The sequence below is a fragment of the Polyodon spathula genome, chromosome 5 (genome assembly GCF_017654505.1).
Source record: "Polyodon spathula isolate WHYD16114869_AA chromosome 5, ASM1765450v1, whole genome shotgun sequence".
Classification (NCBI taxonomy): Eukaryota; Metazoa; Chordata; class Actinopteri; order Acipenseriformes; family Polyodontidae; genus Polyodon; species Polyodon spathula.
The window spans coordinates 10538806-10563726 of record NC_054538.1 but is presented as its reverse complement, the minus strand read 5'-3'; the positions used below and the strand labels follow the sequence as shown (position 1 = coordinate 10563726).

Below are 24921 nucleotides of genomic sequence, written 5' to 3'. Positions count from 1 at the left end.
CCCAGCATGATTTTGTATATTAGCAACAATATAAGCAGCTATTTGCCAATGCTGTGGTCTCTGATTTATAAGATTTAAAGAATGCTAGAATATGCTTCTCAGAAATATCATAATAATGTATTGAAGTGTAAGAGTGCTATTATTTTTCACAGGTACTGATAGTTTTGCTATTGCCTTTTAATGAACTGCACTACTAAATGCTCTGGGTTTGTGTTCATATAGGCAATACTCTGAGACCTTGAGTTTTTAATTGCACTCTGTAAAAGGATTGTAGTACTGTATTTCCATATTATTTTGTATTAAGTGTATGTGACCAACTCTGCTTATATGTGTGATTTTCCTGAAATTGTTTTATTTTTTAATTACCCATCTGTGTTCAGTAATGAAGTGGTCCGTGTACATCTGACAGTTATGACATACAATAGTGCCAGGTGACTCTACCGGGTGAACAAAGCGTGCTTATCCAGACAACAAGACAACATCAGGTCGAAGGTTAGTGGTGGCAATCTCAAGTGGAAATAAGCCGTTGTCCAACATCTGCCAGCATTTTCCAGTCTCTAGCAGCTTCCAGTTGTCCTAGATTTTACTGAAATTCCTGAAATTCCTAAAATTTTCTTTTTTAATTACTCATCTGTGTTCAGTAAAGACCCACACTGGCAATTTAGGTAGCCTGGTTTGGTTGCTATACAGAGTTATCCAACAAAATCTGAAATGTAAACAATGGCTGACGACTACATTATAATACAGATAGTAATAGTACCTAAAATTGATGTCTTATTGTTTTTTAATTTTGCTCCTCCATGTATTAGTCAATTTTCTTTTGAATATGCAATACAGACTAAAAAGGTACACTTTAAAAGCAAGGAAAAAAATTACCAATATTAAGAAATAAAGCAAAAACATTTTGAACTCCATATATATAATGAAAGGGATTAAGAGCACAAGAAAAGAGAACGATAGAAAATAAAAACTGAATCAGATTTTTTTTATTGCAAACATTGTGTACACTTTTTTTTTCTTTTTCTTTTTTTGCAGTGATACAATGTAAAATTGTACTAACAGGCTTCAGTCAGAAAAAGGCAACCAAGGGAAATCCCAGAAGGGAGAAACAGTTTAAGGTAGTTATTGAGAAGTAATAAAATCTCAAGCACAGTGATTGTTAAAGTGTAGTGCAACATATCAATTATCAGTTGCAAAGCATGTCCCCGTGAAAGTTGTGAAGCCCATCTGTGAAAATATATTGAAATTGCTCAGTCAAAATAGGTATTTGCACATCAGTTAATTAAAAACTAATATTATAAATAATAAATCTAAAGATGTGTGTTTTATTTTTTTCTATTTACAAATATCAACTGCTAAATCTGACAAGGGCCTGGATTATATCAAAATGATGGAGTCGTTTTAGCCATTATAAACTATAGCTGTGATGATGCTATGAACTTTGATTTAATTTAGGTTGTGTTTAGCGTATAAGAAACAGTTCAATAATCATTCCAGATATAAAGGATATACTTTAAATATTTCTGCAACATTATGCGTATGATATATACATTGTTTTTAAATAGCTCAAAGCCATGATTTTTTGTTTCAACCAAATTTTCTTTCAATTATATAAATTAGGCTGACCCATACGATTTGATCCCAGAATCATGTAGATTCCATTCTATGCAATTAAAACATTTAACATCAGGCATTTCTAACTTCATAATGACACCTAAAATAATGCATGAGGTGGAACATGAGAGATGAAATGTACATGTACCTGTGGTTTGCAGGTTATATTTCTGCATCGTCAGAAGGAGTTTGCTCTGCTTGTATGTGATCACGGTGCTCCCCATGTGATGTTACTGGTTTGACTGGCACTTCAGTTTTAATCAGAGGCGTCAGATCTTTTATTTAAAAAACAAAACAAAAACATTTCTGTTATTATTACTGATCTCCGGTAAAAACAACGGAATTATTAAAAAGCCACACATACCATGTTTTAATCGTTGATTACAAAGGCTTCCATCCAATACAAAACCCTTACAGAACCGTATTGTTATAATTTTGCTAGCGGTGATGCGCAATACGTTATTAATGGAATGCATGTAACTGGTAGCTTTCATTCTATTTGCACTGTACTGATACAAATTACATAACTTCCAAAAAAAAAAGTACCTTCAAAGTCAATGAAGACAATAAGGTCATCATTTTTCAGGTAGTTTCTGCGGTTTAGGTCATTGTGAGGAAATAATGCATTCCATCCCCAATTCCAGCTCCGATAACAGGCACAGGTAGGATCATAGGCTCCAGTTTTAGAGGGATTGTCCCAATAAAGGTCATTTGTACCTAAAGAATTGCATAGTACATTAGATAAACATATATTTTGTGTTGGCAAAATTGAAATACTTACTGGTGTATCATTTTACATAAAATAATAATAATAATAATGGCCAGGATGTTTTATATATTAATTTTGCCCCATTGAACCTCAATAACAAACAAAAATGTAATTACAAACTTAAAATACCAGTTTATTTTAAAAGTTCATATTTTATTTGAAACCTGATTGATTCGTGTTTTTACCTGGTATAACATGTTTTCCACTTGTTGTGAAGCTCCTACTGGATGACAGCCTCAGTCTGACATCAGGATCTTGATCAATCACTGTGATTGTGACTTGTCTGTTTGCAGCAGGCCATTCCAAGAAAGCATCATTCTCCCCACTGATCAGATGGAAGAATGCCCCAATGTAACCGTAGTAGGCGTGTGGTAAGAGTTCAATGCCATAACCATACCCCTCAGGACTGTAAAACCGAGGGCTTTGAATAGAATCACCAGTGGTAGTTGTTTTAAGAAGGCCAGTGAAGTTCTTTATTTGCCAGACACCGCTAGGGCAACGGGTCTCTGCCAGGCTGATATCATCAATGAAAATCCCACCAGCTGAATGAGTTGGATCTCCCCTCACACCTTGGAACATGTATCGGAATTTGACATTGGCATGCAGGGGCACATGGGCAATTTTCCAGGAATGGTCATCGTCTCCTAGAAGGAGTATTTTAGAAATTTAGTAGCCTAAAAATAAACAAAAAATACATAGTCTATTTGTTATTACTACAATGTGGCCTGACCCTGTGACCAGTGTCAGCCCAAGCACTGTGACTTGGTAAAGACGCATATCACTAAAGGGTTAAAACGGAGACATGTTATTATATCAAGGGATGTGCATGCCACTCCCTTTCATTTTAAAGAATGTTAATACTGTACTAGAGATTGACAATGACTAATTACCCCAGAAGGTTTGTGCTTTAACAAGTTTTCTGACATTTCCAGTTCCATCGTCCATTCTTATCAAAACTAGCAGCTTGTCTTTAGGACTGCCAGTCATCTTGTAGAAAAACTGGAGGCACTGCAGGCTTCTTTTAGGATACAGGGTCCTTGATTCTAAAATGGCTGTTTCGTCACGTTGTCCAGTTTTGGTGTTGAAGTACATAAAGTATCCTGCATCTAAAAGTATGTAAGAAAAACATGTGCTTTAATTGTTCCCCTTCCCACTATCTATACAGGTATATAATGTAAATAAATAGCACAATAAATTAATTAATAAGACACAATACCTGCACTGCAGAGGAGATATTATCCTTCAAATACATGTAAACATGCCATTACCTGTATTTAGCACCTGGTTTGCACTGTTATTTTACCTTTGCACTGGCCAATAAGGGTGTGATCTTCCATTCCCAAACTACTTTTAACATGAACCCAATCACCATCATCCTTTGAATTCTGGATCATTCCACAGATGTTTATGTACTCAAAAGCACACTGGTCCAACAGAGTAAGGGAAGAAGCTGCAGGAAAGATATCATTATTGAAATCATGGAAGTCACACGTGTGCAGTTGTGATATCACAATTTTTGGCCATGGAAATGTGACTTTTAATAAAATAGCTTTTTAAAATATATTTCTATAAAATGACATTCTGTACCAGTTAATTACTGTTTTACATGAAATATGACTGGCCTTTATGTAATTGCTTACATTTCCTAAGAGGGAATATGCCACAAGGTTGAATAAAAGATTACTCACAGCAGTTATACATTCGGTTCAGCCTTTTTAAATCAAGGCTACTGAAATCCAGGTACTGTCCTATGACACTGGTTAGTTCTGGAATCTTGGCAGTGATAGATGGGATACTTGAGTTCTTGTTAAAGGAGTATGCACCATAATGCATGATAGATTCATAATCATATGGAGTGTTTTGGTCAGAAATGAAACTGTCGTCATACTTCACAAAATTATGTTCCATGCCTGTAAAATAAATGTCATTTTGTTTACCTCCTGTTTTAAACATTAAAATGGCTTGCAAGTATTAACACACTCCTTATTATTGTAATATTATTTTCCTGAGTAACATGCAATAAATGTTGGTTTTGGTTTAATGTTTTGACACTGAGGTGGCAGGAACCTGGTACAGTATATGGAGGTGTAGAATCTCACCTGGAAGGACTTCGTTCCACCAGATGTTAATGTAATCATCACGGTCAGTCCTCGATTGCTCATGGTAGAATCCCAAGGCATGAAGTAGCTCATGCTCAATGGTCCCTTTATAGTCACAGCCTTCACCAAGGGATAAATACTGGCCTGTTTGTAAATCTCCAACTTGAGACCAGCACCTAAAGGTGAAACAGTGGATTGGTTTATTTAGGCTGGAATGATTCAATTAATATATAGTACCTCCTACTATAATATGGTTGATGGATTTTAATGATGTGTATGAGAACAATTTGTAAGTATTGTCTAGCCACATCATGTTTTCTGTGTAAGTCCATTGATCGATTGATAGATTATTCTATCTATATTTTTACCTTCGGCAAAATCATTTCTAATAGAACCAGTTTGCACAGCCAAGGTTTTAAGTTTGGAAAAAATGGACATTGTTTAATGCCAAAAAAACAGAACCAATTACCATACCTGTTGCTAGCTTGGCATTGTGTTTTCATAAGATAAAACTGACGTTGTTATTCTTTATTAACCCACCCATCAAATTTTTCAAATTGTATGAAGCTTTGCTCTCCTTCATAGGGTTTAAATTCCACACAGGATTTCAGACGGTACATTTCAAATGCTTGATATATAACACCCTTGGCGTTCAAGTCTGGAAAATAAAATAAAAAATTTAAAACATACTGTTTAACTTTTCATCGCCTGGTTTTAACAATCAGCACATCTAGTGGATCATTTTAAGAAGAATTGTACACCCAGTCACTTTCTTTTGGTTTTGAAATTGAAGTTTTTAGAAAGAAATATAAATTATTTTAACAGTATTACATTAACAAGAAACATTGATGCAGTTAGGACTAATTAAATCATAGAAGCTGTTAGCGTGTTAAAACGTTTTCACAAATAGCGGCTCAGTGTCTTTGCATTTGATATCCAATGATATTTTATGATTCTGTTGATCAAGTTTGATCATGGTTATTGTGTAATAAAAAATAGCATCCTTATTATAAATATGAAATTTATTATGCTAGCTTGGTCTTGGAAATATCATTTAACTAAGTTTTTTAGAGGTTAATACACATACAGTATTTCAAATGAAAGTTGGATAATAGTTACTAAGTTTTTACCTAGGCTGTCACCCAGAATATAAGGGATGGGAAATTTCCATCTGTAGGTGGTGTTTCTCAGTGCATTGCGTCCAGGCTGTTTATATTTAAAAATAAATAAATATATAACATGCATAATATGATCTGTTTTGAGTATCTTTATTATTATACCAAATATGCAAAAAAAAAAAAAAAAAAAACATTCTGGATAATCACAGCAATAACCCATAACAGGGGAGTGAGTACTAATATACTAAGATAATCTGAAAGGAGCTAGCCTTGTTTACAGGTGAGGCATTTTGCTATTGCATCATATTTCATAGCTGTAATAAAATGTCAGCAGTTCATAGTCCAACATATGCACCTAGTTAGAAATAACAAGCTGGCAATGTAGGGCAATTTAATAAGTTGTTGATAGCAGGAACTTATTTTGTAACAATTATATACAACAGCAAAATTGATGCCTGTAACGGGTGTGTTGCAAAACACAAGGCTGATACAAAACATGCCAAAATTATATTCTTTGTAAATCAAAATACGTTGTGAGAAGACCCACATTAATACTTACAGGTAAAGCCATGTCTCCTTCAACAACTGGGGTTTTAGTTGCTAAAAACAAAAAAGACTAATCAAATAAAATCAAGAAAACAATGCTAAATTTGGACATTGTGTGTATGTTAATTCATATTAAAGTGTCTATTCAATACGTTGAGACTGTCACGGTTATTAAACTTGCAAAATACATCATTATAAGATATTTTACAAGATACACATTTGCCTCCTGAAAAATGTTGGGAGTTCAAAGACCAAGGCAGCACACCACCTGGATCCTCAGGCAAGATTGGCAACTTGAGGCAATTGGGATTGGAACCAAGTTTGAGCCTGCACTTCAAATGGCAGTGCTTTTACTAGGCAAGCACCTGGGGATATTGTTTTCAAATACATCTTTGTGTTTCATGTGTCCAGCTTGCTGTTTTGCATTGCACATATTTACCTCCTGTTAATTAAAGTAGTGAGAAAAGGTGAAAGGGAACAAAGACAGTTTTATAACATTACAAACATACTGTCTCACTGTAAACAGTGTTTATAGCCTTCTGAATGTCATAGTGACACCCCCTATAAAACCGTGCAGTTTTCTCTGACAGATTTACATAGATGATTTACACAGACATTCAGGGAAACATGGGATCTACATTGGATTATAAAAGTCTGTTTGAGAAGGTGGCAGTGAAAGAACCATCACTCAGGTGATTAATGGACCAAGAACATGTAGATGACAATAGTAAAATAACTCTAATTATTATTTGTTTATTTAGCAGGCAAATTTATCCAAGGTGACTTGCAGAGATTAGGGTGTGTGAACTATGCATCAGCTGCAGAGTCACTTACAACAACGTCTCATCTGAAAGACAGAGCACTAGAAGTGACTTGATCAGGGTCACACAATGAGTCAGTGGCTAAACGGGGATTTGAACTGGGGACCTCCACGTTACAAGCCCTTTTCTTTAATCACTGGACCACACAGTCGCCTGTTTAAAAAGAAACTTGCAATGCATAGTACACAAGATATTTTGTTACGTGAAAAACAAATGATTCATGTACATTATGTGGAATGGTCAAAGCGGTTCAGCTTTTTAAAAAAACTAAGAAAACATACCTGTATTAAGAAAAGGGATGTCATTTCTTTTCTGTTCTTCATCTATCGCAAACGCTGGAAAAATAAATTTACATGTGAAGTCAAGAAGAATTGCAACTGTGGTCAATAAAATACAGCATCTATGTACATTATTATAAATGAGGTTGTTCAAAAGACTAAACAAGTTGTTTATTTTTACCTAGTTTTTACTGTTTAGTGCAGATACTGTACCAGTTTTCATTGTAATCAGCTTGCCAACTCTTACAGAAGTTTACCACTGTATATTTGCATGGTGATTTTGCAGTTTTCCCATACTTTTCTCATAGTTATGCTATACATTTGCCATACTTTTACCATGGTTTGCCATGTTTTTAAATATGCTTTACTGCAATTCTCTGGGATTTTCAAGCTTAGCAATGCTTTACTATGCTTTCACATTTATAAGAGAAGCAACTTGTTAAGAAATACCGGTATATTTAGTCAAAAATCTTTTACTGAGTCCCCCATATTTTCTGAACAGATAGAAAGTCACTAAACCAGTGGATCAAGCCTTAAAGATAAACATAGTTTATTTGTTCTCAATACAAAATGTAATGAAAAGTAAAAACAATACCTTTGTCTTTAGATAAACGCTGGATCTGCAAATATAAAAGTATAAAAGTTACTTTAGATACTACGCAATATACCTTTAATTAGCCAATACAGGTCTTTTTTATTTCATTGCATCTGGATAATCTTACTGTATAAGTGTTGGAAAAAGTGACCAGGCCCACAAAACAAAGCAGTCCAAAGAAGCCCATCTTCGAATGTGAGTGAATCAAGTACACTGACACTGGAGTTGGGCTTGCAGGAATATAAATACCATTGCAGTCATGAACTTTGACCTGTACGTCAGATGAATTCTGTTTTCTAAACAGTCATCAAAATATAGTGGTTAATAAATTGCTGAGAATCCAGTTTCTCAGGTTTTTTTTTTCCTCTGCATCTTTGCTTGATACCCATTGCCATACAACTGTAAAGTTTACAGGCTGTTGCGCTTCACAAATAGGTTTTATTAGTACCAAAAGTGACAGAAAAAAGGCTGTATTGGCAAATTTAGATCCCTGTGAAGAGTAAACAATTGTTCGGTTTACATGCACATGAAAATCGATTCTACAGTCATGACTATGTCATGTTGTCACGCAAATACATCGTGAAACAGCAAAAGGACGTCCTTTGGTCAGCGCAACTTAGGACAGCGCAGGGTCAATCGCTTTCTCACGATAAAAATAGCTGTAAAAACCCATGAAACGGGAGCAGGAATTGTGCTTGTGGCTCACGAGATTTCAGCAGTCAAGATCCCATGCTTCTGACTTAATATCACATAATCTCTAGCAGAAAGGCCGTACAAAACACACACACATACACACACACAATGTAAATGAATGGACTACTTTAACGCTGGAACCACCATGGTTATATTCATACCTACAACTGCTGATAGCAGTCATTATCACGGTGCATTTTAAACGTCATCAATATTAAAATGAAAGACAAACTATCGGATACAACTCAAAAGTTTTATTCAAGCACATCATATCAAACATAACATCGTATTTAAATGAACAGTTAAACAGAAAAGGGTTTATTTTCTAACTTACCAAATATAAAGAACTACTTAAAAAAATGAAAAACTGGACTCCCAAGAAAAGGTGCGCCCTACAGCCTGGAGATCGCAGGTTTGAATGTCGATATGTCATTGTCGACCGTGACCGGGGCTTCCTAGGGGGCGGCCCACAATTGGCCGAGCGCCGCCCAGGTAGAGAGGGCTTAGGTCGGCAGCGCAATCCACGGTTCACCGCGCACCAGTGACCCCTGTAGTTCATAGGGCACGCGTGGGTCTGCAGTGGAGCCATTCAGATCTGCGTTGTCCTCCGGCACTATAGGACTGATGGCTTTGCTGTGAATCCGCAGTGTGAAAAATGACGGATTAGCAGGAGCACGATTCGGAGGACCCATTTCCCAAGTTGGGGGGTTGCATCGGTGAACCGGGATAAAAATAAGAATTGGGCATTCCAAACGGGAGAAAACCGGGGTAAACAAATGAAAAACTATAATAAAATAAACATTTCAAAAGAAACTTGTGTGTAAACAGGTATATGTACATACAAAACTGTAATAAAAAAACAGTTTTTAATCTAAAATGAAAGTAACATGACTTCTCTTGTGTGCGTGTGACTTGCAGCGGAATCCAGTTTCAGCTGCTACTACAGTTGTCAAGTCCGCTTATAATAAGTGGGATTGAGCTTGGAATTTGCATAAACACCAATACTCTAACATGCTGCTTTCTTTTTCTCGTGAGACTTGGTAATAACTGCATAGCAACGCATTTCCTGAAAAGTACGGCAAACACATTGTGAAGAAAACTGTCATGACATGTAAGCAACGCCAATGAGTTTTGCACAAAATGTGATAAATCACCCAACTCAGTTTAGTTGTACAATAGGTAATACCTATTTAATCTTCCTGTAGAAACTTTCATTTACTGTTAAACATTATATACATTTGCAATAAAACTGTACAATTGAGCAGCAGTGTTTACAGTAGTATTTATATTTTACTTCTGCATTTATTCAAAAGTTAAATTATGGTATTGTTAAGAAATAACTTAATCAGATTGCATGAGTAAAAACCTTCAAGTTAGCTGATCTGAGTAATACTAGAAGTGTTAGCTGGTGATTTACTGCTTAGCTGTCTGGCAGCATTAGGTCTACAAAACTCTATAGCTAGACACTGCTCACTCTACAACCCTAATTAAATTGCCTCATTAAAGAGTAAGTAAATGACAGGCTTATTTCCAGATGTAGAGAACATGGTAATAACTCAGTAATGGAGCAGCAGAACCTAGAGCCCTCACGATGAGTGGTAAATAAGTTAAATACCCCCAATGTAATGGAGAGTATGGAGATATATATATATATATATATATATATATATATATATATATATATATATATATATATATATATATATATATATATATATATATATATATATATATATATATATATATATATATATATATATATAAAATATGTAAACTGTCAATATAACATACATTTATATCGTTCAAATCAAGTTCATTTTCGTTTTATTCATATCCTGGAATAATCTAAAAAAAGCAATACAGGTGTATTCAAGTTGTATTTGTGTATTCCCTGTAGAAAAAATCAATAGCAGTGTATTCAAGTCGTATTTGTATATTCCCTGTAGAAAAAATCAATAGCAGTGTATTCAAGTCGTATTTGTATATTCCCTGTAGAAAAAATCAATAGCAGTGTATTCAAGTCGCATTTGTGTATTCCCTGTAGAAAAAGTTGTAAAAGTAATTGTACCAGTGGGACGGTATGTGCTAAAGAGTGTACACAAAAAACAAAACAAAGCAAGTTAAATTTATGCAGGTTTTTTATGCAAATATATAATGGTTAACAAGATTTCCATTACATGAGAGTAGGTGTTAAAACTTCATTGGACTCAGCTCTCGCCAAGATAAGCACCAACTAAGACAGAGCTTCTTTTACTGCAAACTAATGTAATCCATCTGAGTTTCCTTCCATCTGATGATGCAGATAGCCTTCTGCCTGGTGTTGATAGTTGAAGTGTAATGCTGGCTCCAGGGATCAGCCGATTTGGCCTCTCTGGTGCATCAGCACACACAACGGCTGCAATGCTAGCCACAGTGCAGTCTCCCTAGAGCATCAGCATGACAACCACCTGGACTGAGCTGAGTAAGGCACCTTCCATCCTTGGTGTTTTGTCGACTAGCGCACAACACCATAAGAGGGCTTGACAGTGATTCAGGCATCCCAGCATCACCCTCCTCGGTCCCCCACTCAGCTAAGCCCAGCTTACTTACCTTCCTTTCCATTGACGCTGCTTTCTTTCTACTGAGCTTGAGGTCCCTAACCAGAATCTTTTCGTCTCAACCAGAGCCACATTGTGTTCAGACTGTCAAAAACACAGAAAGCTTGAATGTGTGGGGTCATCATACATACCCGTTACATTATTATTATTATTATTATTATTATTATTATTTATTATTATTATTATTATTATTATTATTATTATTATTAATGTAATCCAATTATTTTCTAGCTTTATTAATAATAAACAGCAATTTTATATCACACCAACAAGATCATAAACATGTATAAGCCTGGGAAGAGATAAGAGAGATAAAGATTGCTTTGTATGTTAATTGCACATAAAAGTAATAAATCATTTTAGAATCTAATGTAATTGGTCTTCTGTCAGATAGGAGAAAGTTCAATGTCAGGGGAGCGCAATGGACAAACTACAGTGCTGCAAAATTGGACAATGGAGCCTTGGTACAATGTATAGCTTACGTTGGGCCAAGATCAACCTTATATTGTGAACAGATTTGCCGGGTCACATAGTGGCAGATAGACTTCTGTTAGATTTGAACATCTAGTTTGTAAACAGTTACATGTATCCTGTAAGTAGCATGATCCATTGACAAGGAGGTGGGGCTACATATTTTCTTAAGACAAATATACAATACTTTCATCTGCATTTACTTAAAAAAATACATAAATATATTTCTTAATCTACTTACAGGGATAGCCATGTCTTCTTCAATCAGTGGTGTTTTGGCACCTTGTAAGATTAAGTAACAATGACATCACATGTACATTCACAAAATGTGGAAAGTATGCTATAGTCCATATTTACATTGCAAACTACATTCTGGATAGCAACAGGATGACACCTGGATATGACTGTGGATGTAAATATGCGGCATGCAAAACTGCAAGTTCTATATAATGCATGCATTGGTTTCTTAGAGGACAAATACTGACATTGGAAACAACTAACATTTCCATATTAAAGCATACAGACAATAATGTATTAAGTTAACGAAACGGTTTGAAAAGTTTAACATACTGTAACGAGAGAGAAAATGTAGTCATTGCCTAAAAACATTTGTTTCACAGCTCCTCATTTGGTTGTAAAATTCCAACAGGTTTTCAAAAGTACAAGAGGTTTCAATGACACAAATTCAGTTTCGGAACTTACCTAAGTTCAGGTAAGGGATGTCAAACACTAATGAAAGTAAAGGAAGGGGAATCTCATTTTAGCCTGTACCCAAGTTTAAAGTATGTTTTCTTTTCTTTTTTCAGGTTTTTGTACAGGACTATGTTTCCAGGTGAATGTTCTTTCGTATCTAATTCTCCAACAGCAAATCTTTACAAGGCATGACCTGAAGAAAACTGTTTGGTTGTCTTCTGCTTCTCTTTTACCATTGCATAAGAAATTATAGTTAAGCACAGTGAAAAACATGGTAATGAATAGTCAAGACTGGTAAAGCACAAAAAGGTATGGCAAAGTAACAGACAGCATCAAAGCATGATAAACTTGTAAAAGCACAGCATAAGCATGGAAAACATTAAACAACATGCACATACAACATGCTAAAGTTTTATATTGGCCAGTCAATCATTAACAGGAATTAGTAATAAATCTGGTAATTACTTGTAATGTCCTCATGTTTCCTAATAATATCTGTTAAAAATTGAAAAGGTTCAGGGCTGGGGCTAGGGTTAGGGTAATAATATAACTTGTAAATACTGGTTGGGTATGGTACACTTAACTCATAATTTTTTGCTTGTTAAACTTTAATAGGTCGTTGGAAGAACGATAAAGTGAGGAAAATACAGAAATTATGATTTTATTTATGAAATATAAGTGAAACCATTACGGCATAATATTTACCTTTCAGTTCATAGTGGTGAACGTCGGGTGTAGTAGCCACTAGAGGCCGTTAGATGATGCAAAATAACTTAACACTTAACTCACACACTCAAAAACACAACATTCTGCCAAATTTCTCATCCTTGACCTTTATTATATTAATTTAAACCTAACTCTAAACCTAACCCTAACCTAACCCCTACCCCTACCCCAAAACCTAACTGTCACTATCAAACTAATATTTCAACACCCTTTCTTTTGCACCCTTTAGCGGCCTCTACATCTGAAGCTCACCACCCTGAATTAAAAGGTAATATGCAGTAAAGTTTGAACCTATATTTCATATTTCACATTTTCCTCAATTTATTTGTCTCAAAATGACATAGTAAAGCTGAACAAGCAGAATTTTCTATTTTTGAGTGTGTGAGTTAAGTGTACCATAACCTGCCACACTGACATACGGTCATGTTTTTGTAAATAGTTGGGAACCTGAATGGGACTCAAAATATCCGGTTCCAATGGCAGATGCCTGATTCAAACCCAATTCCATCATTGAGTGTGTCTATTTCAGCAGCTGATATCGGCCTCTCTCTCCCTTTACCCTTGGAGTAGCATACCTGCCTGTTAGTGCTTGTGTGTGTGTGTGCGTGTGTGTGTGTGTGGATACAGATGGGCCAATGGGTGATGAGTGGGCGGAGTCAGAGTCCATGAAAAGAAGTGCAGTGCAACAATTGAGGGGTTGAGTTGGGAGTGCAGTGATGAATGAGAGAGATCGAGAGAGAAAGCCATAAATAAAAGAGCTAAATAAACCAGTAGTTACATTTCAATTCGAAGATGACCGCCAAACAATACTTTTGGGATATGCCTGCTTGTCAGGTATTCGCTGAGCATTTTATATCAAAGCTGCCGATAGGCCCCTCCAAGGAGTGACGTCCTCGGTCCCGCCTCCCATGGTAATAAATATTCACTACACAGAGAATTCAGTTTCTTTTGCTTTTCATAAACAGGTAGGTATGGTGAGTACAAAACTAAACTCTTCCAGTGATTGACTCTTTCTAGCGAGTTTTTCTATTGCTGGAAGTAGGCTTGCCACTTCCCCGGAATTAGCAACTCGGCAGCTTACATTGCGTAGCGATCACAGTCTGTTTTTCTAACCCTGCAGCTTGCTGCATATGTTTTTCTATATTTTTTCCTCTGCTTTTCGCAGCTGTAAATAAAGAGAAGGGGAACGTGACCCTCCAGCTACTCCAGCCCCACTCTGTGCCACTGTTGACTTGAGGGCTCCGGGCGACCTCGGCACGCCCTTTTGCTGTGCACGGCCTAGTGCCCCTTCACGTTGTTTCATAACTATTGTTTTTCATGACTGCTTACAGTAAAAAAAAAATAAAATCCTCACATTCCAGTTTACTGTTGAGTGTCTGTGTATATACTACTGCCTTGCAGATTAAAAAAAGTATTCCAAGACTATTCCAAACGCCAGGCCCCAGCGGACTGGCACCCAGGGAGACATTTCCAACGGGCCCACCCCAGGCAGTCTCCAAGACAACCTCCGCCCAAGCATTAGAAGCCCCAGCAGGGGCCCTGAAGGCTTGTGGCCTCAGACCCACCCGTTTGCACAAATCCATCTGTAATACTGGCGCAATTGCTCCTCCGACTCCTTGGTGCTTGCCATCATACACACTGGCTACGCACTGCAATTCCACTCAGGACTCCTTTTCGAGGGATCACGGTCACATCCGTGAACAACCCTCTTCAAGTCTTGGCCTTCAAACAAGAGGTAGAAACACTACTTCAAAAACAAGCCATCCATCTCATAGAACATACCTCTCAAGGAGAGGGGTTCTACTCGAGATACTTCTTAGTGCCAAAAAAGGATGGTGGCCTTCGCCCCATTGTAGACCTGAGACACCTCAACGGGTTGTTGAGGTAGAGGATGTTCCAGATGGTCACACATCCTCAAGTCTGTCCAGCATGGGCGACTGGTTTACAATAATGGACCTGAAGGATGCGTATTTTCACGTTCCTATCTGTCCAGTGCACAGGCAATATCTCTGTTTCGTTTTTCAGGGAAGCATCTTCGAGTTTTCCGTGCTGCAATTCGGCCAACATATATTTGGGACAATGCAAACAGGGTGTTGTTGCGCACGAACCCTGCTTTCCTCCCTAAGGTGATTACAGCTTTTCAGTGGAACTAGAGGCTTTCCACCCCCCTCCTTTTGCAGAGGAGTCAGATAGGAGATTAAATTCCCTCTGCCTGGTTTGGGCATTGAGATGCTATGTGAATAGAGCGAGAGTACTGCGTCAGTCTGACCAGCTCTTCATCTGTCACAGTGAACAGACCTGAGGTCAAGCCCTCTCTAATTAGTAACAGTCCCGTTGAATTGTGGATATGGTTTCGGCTGCGTAAACTAATGCCGGCCTACCCCCACCTGGGAGGGTGGCCGAGCACTCTACCAGAGATGTCCTGGGCCCTCTTTAGAGGTGACATGTTGACAGATATTTGTACTGCGGCTAGCTAGGCTACTCCACATACACTTCCCAGGTTCTACCGACTTAATGTCGTAGATCCCTCTATGCATTCAATAGGCACTACCCTGAAAGAGGATCACTTGCGAGGACATCACTCGCATTCATGGGTTCAATGCAAAAGAGACTCTACGTGCAGTGACTATTTATTACCTCGGGAGGCGGGACCGAGGATGTCACTCCACGGAGGGGCCTATCGGCAGCTTTGATATAAAATGCTCAGCAAATAACCGACAAGCAGGTGTTTCCCAAAAGTATTGTTTGGTGGTCATCTTCTCTTTCAGGGAACCAGGGTTACATCCGTAACCTATCATTCAAAGAGAAAGGTACCTTGATATAACCCGGTCTTCATGGGGGTTTGGGGGGGGGTTGGGGTATCCGGTGATGGTATACATACACACATATATCGGAAGTATATTCTGTTCAACGTACCTAGTATGGGATATAGCAGACATTGCAAGAACCTATTTTTTGGAGAATTCGCTGATAAGCGAATAATTATCATATAATAATAATAATAATAATAATAATAATAGGTTTATAATAAATATACAGATGCAGTCACAAACGTTTAGCAGATAATATTCCATAAGAAAGCGTTGTGTACCATCCTTGTATAACACTATGTAACACAATTTTTGTTCCTGGGTAGTAAGTGTTATTTCCTAATTGCTTATGCCTCAAAAGTATAGAAAATGGCTATTATTCCCCACAAACTTTGCTTTTGTGACCAGGACAGTGATATTTCAAAATATAACTATTTCCAATGGGAAAATGGACAAATGTGTGTCTTTTTGTTCACATAAAGTCAGAAAAAAACAATGTATGAATCCAAATTAACATGTATTTATACTAAAGTAACACAAAGATGACTACAAAAGATTTAGAAGTGAGTAGTTTTTCGAGATTTACAATTATACTGTATTTACAGTATAATTGTTAATTTGGATTCATATGTTGTTTTTTTCTGACTTTAGTGAACGAAAAGACACACATTTGCCCATTTTCCCATTGGAAATAGTGATATTTTGAAATATCACTGTCCTGGTCACAAAAGCAAAGTTTGTGGGGAATAATAGCCATTTTCTATACTTTTGAGGCATAAGCAATTAGGAAATAACACTTACTACCCAGGACCAAAAAAAAAAATGTTTTCTGTTACACAGTGTAGGTTTTGTAATTATTTGTGTAACGTTATGTCTGCGTTTGTTTTGTTTTTCCCCTGTGCTTTTTTTTAATATATTTTTTTGGTGGTCAAATGAGGCAGGCTGCACTTTCAGTGTTTGAACACAACCTAAAAACTTCATGGAAACCCGGATTAAGAAAGCTGTATGATATCAGCAGCCACACAAGGCCAGACAGGACAGAAACATTTAAATATGCCCACCCATATTTTAATATTAATTAGGTTACTTTTATTTGGAACGAGAATTTCTTTGGCAAAAATAATAATAAAAAAAAAATTAAAAAATACCGGTAGTGTTATTTTCAGGTACAGCCTAGAAAGTGGTATGCAACGCACTGCGATTGCTCACGCATACCTAAACAACTTGTGCTAAGAAAGCAGGGAAGTGCCCATTCAAATCTGGTACTGTGGCAGGCTGACGAGTGGATAGAGGCCCAGAGACATACTGCAGTTCAAAAAAATAACTATTTTATTATAAACAAACACAAAAATGAAAGGGCACAAGGGCCAAAACAAAGCAATTTAAACACAAAAAGACAAAAAAAACAAAACTTACAAAAATAACAATTTCCAGGCTGGGCAATGCCTTCACTGGATTCAAACTTTCTAAACAACCAAAAACCCAACTTGCTTCCTCAGCTCCCTCCTCTAATGAGAAGCAGAGGCCTCCTTTTATGTCAAGTGGCTGGGTGCTGATTGATTGTTAATTAAACTAATCATCTAATCAACCCCAGCCACCTGAACACAATGAACCCAGGCAGGTAGGGGAATTTAACCCCATCCCTGCCAATTTCTAAAGAGCAGAGCTGTGCTCTGCCACATACCTCCCCCCCCCATGTACAACGTACACTGGCCGCAATCGGCCAACTCCCCCCTTCCCCCCCAAGAGTCCAATTATGTCCCTTGGGTGGGCTGTTTTGGTGGGTGGTGGTGGGCGGGGTTGATGTCGGAGCCCCCAAGACTTCTTTGGTTGAGGGGGCCCCAAATCTCCAAGGTAGCACGGTGACGACAGCGGCCCGGCTCCCTCTCGTGGCGGAGGCGGCAACCCGGATCCCTCTCGTGGCGGAGGCGGCGACGGTGGCAGCGGACCCTCGGGAGGCCTAAAAAACAAAAAGGAGACACCTGCAGCCTCAGGCGATGCGGAGCAGCAGGCGACCCCAGGCGATGCGGAGCAGCAGGCGACCCCAGGCGATGCAGATGCGTCATCCCTGAGCGGTGCAAGGCAGGCATCCTTGGGCCATAGCTCCTCCCCTCCGGGCTCTGGGAGCGGCAGCTCCTCCTCCCCTCTGGGCTCTGGGAGTGGCGGCTCCTCCTCCCGTCCGGGCTCTGGGAGCGGCAGCTCCTCCTCCCCTCCGGGCTCTGGGAGCGGCAGCTCCTCCTCCCTCTCTGGCTCTGGGAGCGGCGGCAGCTCCTCCTCCTCCCTCTCTGGCCCAGAGACAGACTGCAGTTCAAAAAAATAACTATTTTATTATAAACACAAAAATGAAAGGGCACAAGGGCCAAAACAAAGCAATTTAAACACAAAAAGACAAAAAAAAAAAAAAACTTACAAAAATAACAATTTCCAGGCTGGGCAATGCCTTCACTGGATTCAAACTTTCCAAACAACCAAAAAACCCAACTTGCTTCCTCAGCTCCCTCCTCTTTAATGGGAAGCAGAGGCCTCCTTTTATGTCAGGTGGCTGGGTGCTGATTTATCGTTAATTAAACTAATCATCTAATCAACCACAGCCACCTGAATACAATGAACCCAGGCAGGTAGGGGAATTTAACCCCATCCCTGCCAATTTCTAAAGAGCAGAGCTGTGCTCTGTCACAGGTACGTAATGTTGTTTTCGGCCTTTTACAACTTTTAAAATTGAATTTATCATATTTTCCAGTCTTTTACATCGGCATTAATGTCATTTTTAAAATTAAGAAAATAGAATGCAAATATTTATCATATGCAAACATTGGGTCTTGTACATGTTTGTGGTGGACTTCTCATTTTGTTTTATTCGTTGTGAATTGTTTTTTTCTTTTTAGAGAAATTGTCCATTTTCAGTTTAAGTTTGCAAGAAAATAATGTGTAATTAATGTAATTAATGGGTAATGTACAATAGGAAAACACCCATCAGATCGCAATTGATTGCACCTGTACCAAGATATGACAGCGTCAATTACTTAACTAGACCCTTAACTGAACTGATAATTTGCTTAAACAGACCTTTTTACTTGTTTTCAGCTCTTGAACAGTTGCATATTTAGTTATAACATTTGATAAATAACTTGAACTGCAACTGTTTAAGAGCTGAAAACAAGTAAAAAGGTCTAATGAAGCAAATTATCAGTTCAAGTAAGCGTCTAGTTAAGTAATTGAGAGCTCGGTTGGAATAAAAATCAGCCACAGGGTGTCCCCAGGACCGAGTTTGAGAAGCCCTGCTTTAAAACAAACAGGCAAAGCAGCTGCTCAGAACTGTGGGGTGGATATCAGCTTGTGTCATACAGCACCTTATACAATGTGCTATACTGTAACCCCCCCCCCCCCCCCCCCCTCTCTCTCTCTCTCTCTCTCTCTCTCTCTCTCTCTCTCTCTCTCTCTCTATATATATATATATATATATATATATATATATATATACACACAGTATATCAAAATGATTTTGGTTTTTGGAATTTTTAAAGAAATACTGCAGTTATTGCATCTGAAATCAATAGATTTGAAGAGTGTTACAGCATTCACAAAGTAAAGGACAACCACAAAATCCACATGACATCCAATGAACCATGTTTTAAATACAGCTGCTTAAAGCAATCTCTACTTACCAGTGTGCATTTTTTTATTTTATTTTTTTGTTATACAGGGGTTGGTGTGTGAAGAAGATCCCTGCACAGATAATGTAACCACTGGAGCAATCCACGTTTGTTGTTCTAGGAGATCTAGTTTAAATCTTGTTTAAAAAAAATAATAATAAAAAAAGACAAAGTACTTAATGCTAATGTACACAAGACCAGTCATAATAAACAAAAAAATCAAGAGGGTCAAATGTCAATTTTATCCGTGTTTACAGTGCCTATCTATAGAAAGCCTACACCCAAAATCTTCACCTTTTGTTGCCTTAGAGCCTGGAATTTATTATTTTTTCATTTATCTACACATCCTATCCCACAACTTCCAAGTTAACAAAATATTCTAGAAATCTGTAGAAAATTAATTAAAAATAAAAACTGAAATAGCTTGGTTGGATAATTGTTCACCCCCCTTGTAATAGCAATCCTAAATTTTCAGGTGTAACCAATCGCTTTCAAAATTACTGACCGAGAGACCAATGGAAACTTTGCAAGAGCTACAGGCTTTTATGGCCAAGATTGGTCAAAGTGTGCATGTGACAACAATGCTGTCCATCAACGCTCCCCAAGGAACTTGACAGAGCTTGGGACAGTTTTGTAAAGAATGGTCAATATTGCCAAATCTAGGTGTGCAAAGTTAGTAGATTCCTATCCCAACAGACTCACAGCTGTATTTGCTGCCAAAGGTGCTTCCACCAAGTATTAACTCAGGGGGGTGGAAACTTATCCAATTATATATTTCAGTTTTGTATTTTTAATATATACATTTTTTTCTTAATATTAACTTTTCCCCCTTAACAGTGTGAAGTATGGTGTGTAGATAAGTGGAAAAAATCCTCATTTAAATGCATGAAACTCTGAGGCACTGACACAACAAAATGTGAAAAAAGTTCAAGGGGGTGTAGACTTTCTATAGGTACTGTATCTTTCATTATAGAGTTGCATGATCCAGCAATGATCTTAACAAGGGAACTGAATGTTTTAACCACCAACCACAAGATTTAAAAACTACCAAAATGTGCTAAATACTTTGAAATGTCTGTTTCACTGGCATAATACCCATAAATTCTATTTTATATTATGGACAGTTCAGTATGTCAGTTCCTCCTAGCTGACTGCATTGATTTCTCGTTTCTTTTTATCCAGTTACTATACAAAACAAGAACATACACAACTAATAAACCATGAATTTAATACGGAGCACTACATGTATATGAAAATTAAAACATTTTTTAGACAACTACAAGTTAAAAGGAAACAGCCAACAGTATTTCTCATCAGTTATTAACTGAAGCACAGAAAAGAAAACATGCAGACAAATTTGGACTTTCTATTGCCAGTTTAGATTTAATGTACTATTATTTTATTTACTTAAATCTTAATAAAGCTATGGCAATGGAGTTAACAACCCTCCTTGTCAAAATACTTCTAGTGAACGTAGTGCATTAGTGCACACACAGAACAGCAGTGTCTACAGTATGTGACTCCGGTATAAACAATGGATTATATATATATATATATATATATATATATATATATATATATATATATATATATATATATATATATATATATATATATATAATAGACACATACACATTTAATACAGAACATCTTTATCTCAAGGGCCACCAAGTAGGCAATTTTCTTATTTCCAATAACATTCCATGTACAATATGTCTATAAATCCATATTTAGACATATACAGCATGTATAAATGCATATTTAGAGAGGATGCAGTACATCAATCAGCCAAATTGAGTCTTTGTTTGTGTACAGTATTTGAAGAATCTGGAACTACTGCATAACTATTTCATTAATTCTTTTTTGTATGTTTTTTTGGTTCCCGTTTTTGCAAAAACATCAGACAAAATGTCTACAAAATGAGCAATGTTGTCAAAAGCCTAGATTACTACAAAGCGGTACATACACAAACTTTGGGAACCATCCCTGCATGTGCAGTCTGTGTATCAGCTCCTCCTAGCTTGAGCTTTTGGACCATGTGTCTGGGGTCTAGGCCTACATGTATTTCGATTTTTTATTGACTGCATCTCCAACCTGGTTTCTCCTTTAGAGGCAATTGTTATAGTTTTATTTTGTTTCTCCAACGCTTTAGCATTTTTGTCCAAACAGGAAATCCTATTTTCCTCCATGTCTTTCTTCTGTTGCTCCCATTCTTCATCAGTATCATCCAAAGTAATGCCTCTGGACTGTGCCATCTGCCGGTAATCCTTGCACTCAAGTTCTGCACTGCAATGAAACAATTCATTATGCTTAACATGATCAAGATAAAATTATGATTCAGAAATAATAAAAGAAAAATAATAAATTCAATGACAGTGGAAAAAAGGTCATTTAAATTATTTACATTATTTTAATATTTTTAGCACTAGAAATTGAGTGTTCAGCAGTTATGGATGATTGGTAATTCAAACTATTAAAAATATACTGTTATTACTTCTTACACTTCTAGAAACTTAACACATTCTTTATGTCCATAGATTGCTGCAATTCTTGTAGGTGTGTCACCAAACAGGTCATCCTTGTCAATAGGAGCATGCAGTGAGTGTAGCATTCTGAGGACCACCAGCCTTCCTGCTTCAGCAGCAAAATGAGCTGGAGTCCAGCCAGTGTCTGTCCTGAGGCAAGCACGAGCCCCATGCTCTACCAGAATCCTTACTGTTTCAGCTTGCCCTAAAGGACAGCAAAGAAACAGTGTGTTGAGTGGAGTTATGTTTCCTAGGCTGCACCAGAAGTCTGTTGTTTTCAGTGGAGTTATTTTTCATAGATCTCTTTACATGAGAGAGAGAGAGAGAGAGAGAGAGAGAGAGAGAGAGAGAGAGAGAGAGAGAGAGAGAGAGAGAGAGAGAGAGAGAGAGAGAGAGAGATTTCTACCTTTGGAAGCAGCCCAGTGTAGCGGAGTCCTGAAGTCCCAGTCAATGTCCTTATGATTTGGATTACATAAACCCTTTTTAAGAATATCTTCTACCAGATCAGAATCTCCTGCAGCAGCAGCCTGGTGTAATTCAGTCATCTCTAATGTTTTTAACTCCAAGAAAGCAAAATAACTGTTCTGCCAATAATAAAAAATATATAATGAAACAGCATTTACTACTGTACATCATCCCATAGTTTTATATTGCCCAAAAGTAGTTAGCTGTAGAAATAGAATTTACCTCCCCTTGTCTCCAACAACAATAAACTGCGAGCCAGATTGCAGCAACTTGCAGCAGTTGGAGGCTATAATTAAATGGCACATTTAAGCTTGGTTAGAAGCAGCACAGGAAGGCAAGAAGGGATTTATTTTAGTGTTTTTCTTATGCTAATAACACTATACTGATGGAAGCCATAGCCAAAATGTTTGTCTACCTGAGTTTTAGTTCAGATACCTTTAGAGTTCATATCTTCAACCTACCTCAACAGCATATTCCTAGATCACTGCTGAATACATATCTTCTTAATCCATTGCTGAATATAAACAGTTGAGTTTAAGATCCTGGTAACTAAGGCTTCAATTTCAATTTTTATAAGGGAGTTTAACTTGAAGCTAATTATCAAGATTGAGAAAGTCAATGTTCAACCCTCCCAGGCAAACTTTATTCACAATATAGATATTACACAAGAGTGGATATGCCACCACTTTATTTTTTTTGCTCAAACACATTAAAAAGGAAATCTTTAGAAATGTCAACAAACATAAAAAGTAAGTATTGTCATTTGAAAGGAAGTTATTTATAAGGATGTTTAACAGAGTCTACTTATCAAGATTGACAAGTCAATGCACACTGCAGTAAAATACTGTTTTTCTTTGTTTCAGTGATAGGGTTGCATTGCATCTTAAAACTCACCCTATAGCCTATTTTTTCTCAGAAACCAACCTGTATATGTAAATGTCTTACAATGTATAACCCTGGTTAAAAGCTTTCATTTGTGTCAAGTGTGTTTGTATGTGTGCATGTTATTTACTGCATTCTGAATCCAGTAATACTAATAGGGTTGTTTTGCACTGGAAAATTGTTTTGCACTGGAAAATGTTTCAGAAAAGTATTATAAAACCAGAGAGCAGTTATCTAAAAATGATGATTCACTAGTATGGTTTAACCTGCTAGAAGCAGTTGTTAGTGTATTATCTCCTGCTCATGAGGAAATCCCCTGCGCAGGGAGTGTAGTGGAGTCTTACATCGGTCTGTCCCACTACACGTGTTCATATATCTGGCGAACCGCTTATCCAATTGTCATGAAACCTGATATTAACATTATAATTATAATTAACTTAAATTAGTTGGAAAATCAGATTCTGGGATCTACCGTATGGGGGTGTCTGTATGTCCGTCTGCATGTCACACTCACATCTTTTGCATATTTCTAGTGAATCGAACTGTAATTATATTTATTGCCAAGTCCTGTTCTAGATTCTGGACATACTAACATGTTATAAACGTGTTCACCACACTAGCTGTAATTTTGAATTTAGGCTCTGTTGCAGGATGTAGTACTGATATACTTGTTTTCACTTGAAAACATGCCGTAGCACGCATCCTTTTACAGGCAAATGTATCTGGCTATATATTCTAATGCCCCTTTGACCGTAGATATGGAACAGCGATGTATATATTAACCGATATTTCGTCGATTTGTTTTAAAATTTACAAATACGTTACAGTATCTGCTTCTGTTTGCAGTTAAACGAATACTAGTGTTTCCACGGTAGCAGCGAGTGAAAACGTAATAACTTTAAAAGGTTCTTATTTTGAACATATTTAAGCAAAATACTTTGTCTGTGAATGATACACATACATACTTATGCATTGCATTACGTATTCAAAGAATATAGCTTCAAGTCTAATCATTATACTTACAATAAATAGCTAGTGTAATACTAGCGACGCGCCCTCCAGATCCTTGTTTTGTTGAGTAACTATGGAAACCAGCTCCTCCCCCTCTGTGTATTTGAAAGCTACGGGTGCTCTTCGTGATAAAAATGCCTGTTGCCCGGCTTTCATTCTGTCTGTAGGTGAAAATGTGTGTGTTCTTTTTTTTTAAACTATTTCTTATGAATCTGCTGGCAGGTTTCTTGTTCCATATACAAATTCAAATGTCAGAACCCACTCAAAAAAGAAAACTTAAATATGCTGTTTTGCCCATTTTGACTAAAACGTGCTTGTAACGTTGAACGACATTAACATATACAGATTACATGTCAGATATAATTTAAGTAACAGATCAGTTAGTTATGTGAGAGTCAGTCCATCAGTACAAACCCTGTACGTGCATGTGTTCCCACTTCTTGTGAAACACCGACGATATACGGTATATTCGTCACAGGTATTCCAGTTATGTAAATATAAAACGCACCCTGCTTCCACCCACAGGATATTTCTACATAATGACAAAACGCCAAG

At 37.2% G+C, this 24921-nt stretch overlaps 2 protein-coding genes across 3 annotated transcripts; both read right to left on the bottom strand.

Annotated features, from left to right (window-relative positions):
- Positions 1 to 1776: 1776 nt before the first annotated feature.
- On the bottom strand, positions 1777 to 8027 carry LOC121315365 (meprin A subunit alpha-like). The gene is made up of 13 exons (XM_041249392.1): positions 7968 to 8027; positions 7841 to 7865; positions 7249 to 7302; positions 6160 to 6200; positions 5613 to 5688; positions 5023 to 5140; positions 4483 to 4658; positions 4072 to 4293; positions 3687 to 3833; positions 3274 to 3489; positions 2569 to 3027; positions 2161 to 2331; positions 1777 to 1889 (listed from the first exon to the last, which is right to left on the bottom strand). The coding sequence occupies exons 1-13, from the start codon at positions 8025 to 8027 to the stop codon at positions 1777 to 1779; spliced, it is 1878 nt and encodes a 625-aa protein (XP_041105326.1).
- A 13088-nt stretch (positions 8028 to 21115) lies between these two features.
- Positions 21116 to 24787, bottom strand: LOC121315535 (ankyrin repeat domain-containing protein 66). 2 transcript variants are annotated; one of them, XM_041249707.1, is made up of 5 exons: positions 24379 to 24787; positions 22696 to 22759; positions 22415 to 22592; positions 21985 to 22213; positions 21116 to 21769 (listed from the first exon to the last, which is right to left on the bottom strand). In XM_041249707.1, the coding sequence occupies exons 3-5, from the start codon at positions 22551 to 22553 to the stop codon at positions 21490 to 21492; spliced, it is 648 nt and encodes a 215-aa protein (XP_041105641.1). In that variant the 5' UTR covers positions 22554 to 22592; positions 22696 to 22759; positions 24379 to 24787; the 3' UTR covers positions 21116 to 21489. The 2 variants fall into 2 exon arrangements, with proteins under 2 accessions (XP_041105641.1, XP_041105642.1); XM_041249708.1 differs by lacking the exon at positions 22696 to 22759.
- Positions 24788 to 24921: the final 134 nt, after the last annotated feature.